The sequence below is a fragment of the Lactuca saligna genome, chromosome 5 (assembly GCF_052625555.1).
Source record: "Lactuca saligna cultivar CGN05327 chromosome 5, ASM5262555v1, whole genome shotgun sequence".
Classification (NCBI taxonomy): domain Eukaryota; kingdom Viridiplantae; phylum Streptophyta; class Magnoliopsida; order Asterales; family Asteraceae; genus Lactuca; species Lactuca saligna.
The window spans coordinates 4,259,850-4,268,449 of NC_136421.1; the positions used below are offsets into that span (position 1 = coordinate 4,259,850).

The 8,600-nt window shown below is 34.3% G+C and overlaps 1 protein-coding gene across 1 annotated transcript; it reads left to right on the forward strand.

Moving 5' to 3' along the window:
* Window positions 1–1,057: 1,057 nt before the first annotated feature.
* LOC144997625 (inositol-pentakisphosphate 2-kinase-like) lies at window positions 1,058–6,803 on the forward strand. The gene is made up of 11 exons (XM_078957510.1): window positions 1,058–1,140; window positions 1,403–1,653; window positions 2,459–2,565; window positions 3,787–3,895; window positions 4,235–4,438; window positions 4,535–4,682; window positions 4,780–4,820; window positions 4,885–4,995; window positions 5,084–5,677; window positions 5,763–5,952; window positions 6,649–6,803. Exons 4-11 carry the CDS (start codon window positions 3,791–3,793, stop codon window positions 6,660–6,662), a joined length of 1,407 nt encoding a protein of 468 aa, XP_078813636.1. The 5' UTR covers window positions 1,058–1,140; window positions 1,403–1,653; window positions 2,459–2,565; window positions 3,787–3,790; the 3' UTR covers window positions 6,663–6,803.
* Window positions 6,804–8,600: the final 1,797 nt, after the last annotated feature.

Sequence of the window (8,600 nt, forward strand, 5' to 3'; positions counted from 1 at the left end):
AGACGAACTTGAATCTATATTGATATGTAAAAAACATGAAACAAAAGTTAGGTCGAAACATAGACAAACTCGAATATACTACATTTTTTTAACCTAACAAACGAAAGTTATTATATATGACCTGAATGATACGTAGGAATGTATATAAAATTAAGCACAAAATGTATAAAAAATACATCAAAACATAGACAATCTCGAATATAATATATTTTTTAAAATTAACAAACGAAAGTTATTATATATGACCCGTCTCATACGTAGGAAACGTACATAAAGTTATTAAAAAAAAAAAAAAAAAAAAAAAAAAAAAAAAAACCTACATCGAAAAATAAGCTAGAATTTAAACCGACAATTTTAAAAAAAAAAAAAAACCATGTAACTTTAAAAAAAATAACGAAAGAAAGTTCTAAATTATAATCGAAACGTTAATCACCTTGAATTATACCAACAAATATATTAAAATAAATACGTAAAAATAGTTTTTTTAGGTTAGCGAACAAAAATTATTAATAAAAAATAAATTATATATAATACGGGGTTAAACATGAAAATTTAGAAAATAGAGGGGTGAAAGTAATATTTTTCAAAGTTCAAAGTGAAGTGTTCAAAGTGATATTTTAAAAAGTAAATGGGTGGAAAAGTCACAAACTCATAAACATAAAATATAGAAAAAAAAAATACATAAATGGTTCCTATGGTTTACCCATAATCACAAACCCAGTCCTTGCTACTTGAAAAGACCAAAATACCCTTACACTAACGGATGAACAGTAACGGCATCAGCAAAAAGGGCCATTGATGCAAGTTTTGGAAACCATAGGGACCATGTTCGTCAAAAAAAATTAGCAGGGACTGACTTTGTGATTTTTGGCAAACCATAAGGACCATTTTTGTAATTTTGTCTTTAAAAAATTGTGATTGAGCAGTTAGTAAGAAAATTACCTATATGCCTCCGTTCTCCCTCAATACTCACCAAGTTCACGTCGTAATTCATTCCACAGACGGTCGTTCACTTTACACTCCCCTTCACCACGTTCATCACTGCAACCCTTCTCCAATCTCCCACTCCGTCGACCCTTCTCCGATCTCCGCACCGGATCTCTGATCGAAGGCACTGGTTACTGCTCCTTCTCCGATCTGGTAAGTCCCACTTTCTTTATCCAGTTATACCTCCTGGATCGATATATGAATTTTGATTTCTGGAATCGATGAAGCACATGATTTACTTGTTCGGTTTTCAATCTAGAGCTCAATTTCTTGTCTGATTCTGGTATATGGTTCCCAATTTATGATTTGGAATCCCGATTTCTTTTTCTGGTTCGGTTTAAGCTGATGATTTTTTTAGAGTCGATAAAGCACATGAATTTTAAGCACATGAATCCTTCTGGAATCGATTAAGCAGATGATCAAAAACTTGAAAGGGGTAATCTTGCTTTGAAGAACAGTATGACTGAGAAAAGTCCTGTTAGGGTGATTAGGAAACCTGTTAGGTTGGAAAGAAGAACAATTATGATGTGTTTGGGTATGATGGGTTGTATACTGTGAAGCATTGTACACAGAAAAGAAGTTCAGAAGGGAAGATGGTGTTCATGTTTGAACTACATAAAATGCCTGGTCAACCTCAAGTTCATAAAAGGGTCAATACTATACCAGGTGATGTCGGTTTATACCATCATTCCACCTTTCAAATGCTTTGTTGATGAACTATGTGCAGTTAGTTATATATGGTTTGTTGAACCATAGTTAGTATTTTATATTTGTTGTTTTTTAGGTAGTGATTGCATCAAAATCTCACGGATGTGATTTTGTCCTAATTTTAGCTCTGTGTTTTTCTTTGCTTTCTTTGAATTTATGTAGAACTTGATTAAATTTTGTTTCCTTTTTAAACAAAAGCTTTAGATCTACTTTAAATTTGTCTTCTACGTTTGAATTCAGCTTTTTAATAGTTTGACTATATGTTAGTTATGAGTATAGCCTAAGGGGTAAAGCACTTAATCTGGACAACTATTGTTTCTTTCTTACTTAACTTAGAATGTATGATTTAATAGGTTAAGCAAAAAAAAACATGGATTTCTCGAAATGCTAGGCAAAAATGACTATAAGCATTGAGCTTCGAGTAATTTAACATTATATGTAAAAGTAGTAAATGGTTCTAAGTATGTGAGCATGCCCTTTTTGGTCATTTTACATGTATAAGCTAAGTCAAACACTTTTTAAAAAACAACTTATTAACTTATTGGCTTTTGCCACCACAAAAGCTAATCCAAACACTTTTCTAAAAACCTATTTTTCTACCACCATAAATTAATAAGCACATTTGCCTAAAAGCACTTCTGGAGTTAAATAAGCAAATCCTAAACACCCTTTGAAACCCCCCATCATTTTTTTGTTTTTTTTTGGGGATCACAGTGTAAGATTATCGTTTATTCAAGCTTACATCAGTATTTTTGGTATCCAGCAACCGAAGAGTTATTAGCATCAGTCGGAGGCATTCCTTAAACATTCAAGATCTCATAATTTTCTTTAGTCTAAATCTGAGTTGCCAAACCATCTGCGAAAAGACTGGTTAGTTCCTTCTATCTAAATCTCTCAATGTGTTGTTGCTTTCTGCTGCTGTAGATTACTTATTTCAACATTTGATTTTCTCTTTAGAGCTATGTGCATTAGACCTCATTGTGGATTGATTCATTTCATGTCTCTTTCACCGTTTACGTATTACTTCCCTTTATTTATGACTTAGTTTTTGGGTTATTAAATCTGTTGAAGGTCCGATTAAACTAGTGACATTGGTGATCATCCGTTTCCTTGATCACTAATGAAAATGCAGTTATTTACAACTTCTTTGGAGAGCATGTATTGCATAAGCAATGAGTTCTTTCAATGTTGTCTAGAACATCAAGCCAACTGAACTCCTTAAAAACAGCCATACATGTAAGGCGAGTTTGTCATTTTGCCAAAAATTTCACACCAAATTTATGTTTGTATATCGTAGTCAAATAGGGATTCGTACACACAATCATGTTAAACTAACATTAAGCTAAGTCGGTATAACAGAATGTTAAATGTTGTGGATATTTATGTCATACATGTTCATTGCATTTTGGGAATGTTTATTGTATTCTGGATAGTGGATATGATTTCATTTCGGGATTTTTGTCATAAAAGAACAGACAATTCTACTAGATTATCAGTACTACTTTAATAGTTATCACTTATCATAAAACCCCATCTGTTTAAGATAAGTTTTACTGGATTCTAGACAATTAATTTAAGTTTTGGACCCAGTTTATTACCCAACTTATTTAGGAAAATGAATAAGGTAGTCATTAATATTCACAACACTACAATTTCACAGTTTTAGTTGTTTTGTTGTCGTCAAAATCAAGTGTTTGAAATGCTATTTCGAGGGACCATTTGCCCAAGTGGACAAATTGATAATGGGTCTATGATGATTTGTTCCTTTTTCTTCGAATGCAAAATTAATCGTTATTTTTTAATACTTCATTATTGATTCCTCATTTTTGTAAATATCACTTTATTCGTTGCCTTGGTGTATAAAATGATTTAAGAGATATATTAGTTACAACCCCCAACATTCGTTGTGTGTTGCAACACTTGTGGCCAAACTGGGGTTTTAAGCCCTCTAGACTTCATAAGTGGTCGAGCTTTTCTTTATTTTAGCATTAGAATTTTTCACAATAAATGAAGAATCAACTCATTTATTTTTAAATATTTCGCATGATTAGTAAACTGCTTGTGCGTGATGGTAATTGTAAATTTATGCAGACGAATGATGGAGTTGAATTTGAATGCAAAAGATGCGGGTGATTGGATTTACAGAGGAGAAGGAGCTGCAAATATCATTCTCTCTTATAGCGGAGCCACTTCTGATTTTGTATGTTTTATGTTTTATGTTTATGTTATTTATAAACAAGTATAAATCATTAACTGTTTTTTTTTTTCACCACTTATGTTTGCACGCTACACTGACAGCGTTTAGACATTTGTGAAAAGGACTGTTTTTTAGAAAGAAAAAAAAACAGACATAAAGACATTTGTGTTTCAATTTTTTTTCCAGAAGATGTAAAAAAATAGTTTCTAAAGATGGAAAACATTTCTAACAGCTTTTAAAGGTTTTCGATTTGTTTGTTTTTTTGGTTTGGTAATAATCATATAATTCTACTTGACTAGTTGTCTGATCGACAATGGATGTAAACATAATAACTTTATGTAGGTTGGAAAAGTGTTGAGGGTGCAAAAAGTTAAAAGAAATGGGACAAACTATGAGGAAGTACCTTCAGATTTATCCGTGCATGAAGGCCTCCTATGGAATGAAGATTGTGACCTTTTATCAGCTCCAACAAGGGAAATTGCAGAACATTTGTATGTGCAACATGTAATGTCTCCAAGATTAGGTTCCAATCATGTTGATGCTGGGGTAAGTATTCACACTATCATTAATTATAATCCTTGAAAACTGTTAATGTTGAATTTGAGTTCAATTGATTAACACGAGTTTGAACAAAACTAGTAGGTCCGTGTTCTTGTATCCAGGGATTTTCTTGAGGCAGTAGTGAAAAATGCTTTTTGTCAACGTCCTTCCTGGAGAGTTAGTGATGCTGATGTCAACACACAGTGTGATTATGCATTACTTATATCAGATCATTCAGTTTTCCCTCAAGGTATTGTATGATAATCGGACAATATCTTATAGGTTGTGTCTGGAGAATAGAAGTTAAAAGTTGACATAACAACTTGTATTGTCTGTGTGTTTGGCAGCTCTTCGTGATGAAGAGTTTTCGATATCTGTAGAGATAAAGGTATGTGCTCAATTTGTGTATAGCAATAAGTTTTCATTCATATATGTTTATTTCTCCAAAACAGCCCAAGTGTGGATTTCTTCCATGTTCAAACTATATTCTAGAAGAACACACAATCAAGAGATGCATGACACGTTTCAAACTGCATCAGACCTTCAAATTGAAACACAAAAAGGTAAGGTAACCTATTACCTATATGAAAATTTCAATGGTCATGAGTTGTAGAGGTACACAAAGTTTGTAATTGGTGATATTTTGGTCAGGTATCACAATTAAGTCGATATGATCCGTTGGATATGTTTTCTGGATCCAAGGAAAGGATATTAAAATCAATTAAAGATCTTTTTTCCACCCCCCAAAACAATTTTCGGGTATTCTTAAACGGTTCCTTAGTATTCGGATGCTTAGGTGGAGGTAAATACAGAACGAATGTTCGCTACGATAGAGCATTAGAAGATGCTTTAAAGTTTGTTATTCAGGCTGATGATGGTATGCGAACCACTTGCTTTCTAGAACTTGTTTCTGAGGCAGTTTTTAGATCTGGATTGTTGGATAGACTTTTACAAGTTCAGAAACTTGATTTTTTTGATATAGAAGGGGCCATTCATGCATATTATGATGTAGTTTCTCAGCCCTGTGTGGTTTGTAGTGAGTTAGGTGAAGAATCCGATAGATATACTTCTTTGCATACGATCCCATTGGATGAAAGTTTGAAAATTGTCAAAGAGTATTTGATTGCTGCCACTGCAAAGGATTTGAGTCTCATGATTAGTTTTAGAACAAGAGAAAAAGAGGATCCAAAGTCTGCGTATAATGTCATTTTGCATGAATCAATTGGACAGAGTTTTGATTATAAGGTAACTAACCATTTTGTTGTTATAAACAACATGCAACAGTAATTTATTATTATTATTATTATTCATCTATCTTACTACACTACAGGTGTCTTTTATTGATTTGGATATGAAACCTTTGGGAAAAATGATGCATTATTATGAGTTGGACCAAAAAATAGTAGGCTGCTGTATGAAGATGATGAAGAATGAAATTTCAGCAAATGTTGAAGAAAAAACTTCGTATCAAGATAAGTCCATTGTTGTTGAAGATGATTATCCTACTCGAGAACTTGCTGGTAAGCTGACACATCTTTATCATCTGTTGCTATAGTTGTTCCTTTTTTCTTTCTTTACATCTTAATTATCGGATGAATACGTTGAAAGTTTGAATGAGAAAAAACTATAACTTCATTTCTTAAAGTTTACAAATGCTACAAATTGATTATTAAAACTAACTAGTTCAAAAATGCACCAGACATATACATATGAGTAGTAGTAAAGCACTAAAGTGAGACACTAGTAGGCTGAGCTAGACTATGGCTATAAATATAATACTAGATCGATAACAATTAGTATTATACAAGCATGATGTTTTTGGTCTATAACTCATAATAATGCATCATCTTTCATAAAGGTTACATATCTACATCAATAAAAGATAGCTGTCTTAACATGAACATGATGTTTTTATCAATCAAATTGCCAATCTTAGTCGAGTATCAAGGAGTCGATGTATTTTGGCCAAAATTACCAAAAGGAAGTAGATACATTTCAAGATCATAATAATGAAGGGGCCACTTTACTAGTAGTCATTTTGTGGAGGATGTAATGTATATTTATTCAATCTTAATCATGGTTGTGATCAGAGTAAATTGGTTGGTTAGTTAGTTAGTTAGCTAGTTACAGCTCTGACTTAATTCAATTGAGATACACACAAGTTTTGTCCGTGTAATGGACTTGAAAGAATTTGAGAATGGGTTGCTGTGATGAAGGACTGATTCTGTAAAGGCTTTATGCGGAAGGACTGGAAGTGGCATTGATGGAATCTTGTGAACTGAAAGCTGAATTGAGGTTTATATAAATGCGCTTAGTGAAACTCCCATCAGTTCATTCAAGCTTACATCGGTTTTTCTGGTATCCAGTAACCAAAGAGTTCTTAACATCAACAATTCAAGATCTCATAATTTGCTTTAGTCTAAATCTGAGTTGCCAAACCATCTACGAAAAGACTGGTTAGTTCCTTCTATCTAAATCTCTCAATTTGTTGTTGCTTTCTGTTGCTGTAGATTACTTATTTCAATAACCGATTTTCTCTTTAGAGTTCTGTGCTAAATTAGACCTCATTGTGGATTGATTCATTTCATGTCTCTTTCACTGTTTACGTTGTTGGGCTTAGAAGATTGCGTCTTTTGGGCTCGTTTGTTTATAATTTTTTTGTATTACGGTTTGGGCCTGTCCAACCGTGTGTCTTTTATGCTTTGTATATAAGCTCATGCTTGCATGCATATTAGGTTAAGGTTTTAGAGATCTGAGAATACGATATTTTCTAGACGACTAAAGGTTTCTTTGATTATACTTGTAACCTTCCAATCCTCTACAGTTGATGTTCTTAATCGAGCTCTTCTGAGGATTTTGTTTTAATCATTCGACACGTTTGATTCATTCTTGTTCTATAATTTTACTGTGTTTATATCGTCATTGTTTTCATAACTTGTTCAAGATCTTATCGATCTTCATAGATTAAAAGAAACTATAATCGCTTCAATTGGTATCAGAGCAGAGAGTGACCGAGCGGTCTGGTTGATTCGGTTCCTTGATTTTACCAGAGTAGAGAGTGACCGAGCGGTCTGGTTGATTCGGTTCCTTGATTTTACCAGAGCAGAGAGTGACCGAGCGGTCTGGTTGATTCGGTTCCTTGATTTTACCAGAGCAGAGAGTGACCGAGCGGTCTGGTTGATTCGGTTCCTTGATTTTACCAGAGCAGAGAGTGACAGAGAGTTCTGTTAGCTTCGGTTCCTGTTTTTTTTTTTTTTTTTTTTTTTTTTTTTTTTTTTTAAATAGAGACTTGAGGATTTGGGACCGATTCTGCTACCATTATACCTAAGCCTTGCAATATCTGATTGAATGATGCTTCAGGAAGAGCTTTTGTAAAGATGTCAGCCAGTTGATCAGTGGTTCTTACGAAGTGAACTTCGACGTTTCCATCTTCCACGTGATCTTTGATGAAGTGATACCTTAGTGCTATGTGCTTGGTTTTGGAGTGCTGCACTGGGTTATGACAGATCCTAATTGCACTTTCGGAGTCGCAATATAGTGGGATCTTCTTCATATTGAGTCCATAGTCTCGAAGTTGGCTTTGAATCCAAATCACTTGTGATGTACATGATGCAGCTGCAATGTATTCTGCTTCGGCTGTGGATAGCGACACGCATGTCTGTTTCTTAGATTGCCAGCTGACTAACTTCCCGTCAAGAAATTGACATCCACCAGTCGTGCTTTTTCGGTCGAGTCCACATCCTCCAAGGTCAGCATCAGAATAGGCTTGAACAAAGAAGCCTGAGTTGGATGGATACCATAGACCTAAGGAGGTGGTTCGCTTGAGATATCGTAGGATGTTCTTTACTGCAAGCATGTGAGGTTCACGAGGGTTTGCCTGAAATCGAGCACAATAACACACGGAAAACATGATATCAGGTCTGCTAGCAGTAAGATACATTAACGATCCAATCATTTGACGATAGAGCGCGATATCAACAGCTGGTTTGTCTAGAGATGGGGTAAGCTTAGTGCCGAATGCCATTGGGACTTTGACTTTTGAGTCTCCCATCATACCGAACTTTGCTAGGAGAGTCTTCGTGTAAGCTTCCTGATTAATAAAGATGCCTTCGGGTCCCTGTCTTATGTTTAAACCAAGGAAAAAGTTAATTGGACCCATTGAGCTCAT

Excerpts from the sequence above, each read along its gene's own strand:
- LOC144997625 (XM_078957510.1), top strand. The coding sequence starts at position 3,791 with ATGATGGAGTTGAATTTGAATGCAAAAGATGCGGGTGATTGGATTTAC. Across the intron at positions 4,439-4,534 it reads CCAATCATGTTGATGCTGGG|GTCCGTGTTCTTGTATCCAG; the intron begins GTAAGTATTCAC and ends CAAAACTAGTAG. Across the intron at positions 4,821-4,884 it reads CGATATCTGTAGAGATAAAG|CCCAAGTGTGGATTTCTTCC; the intron begins GTATGTGCTCAA and ends TCTCCAAAACAG.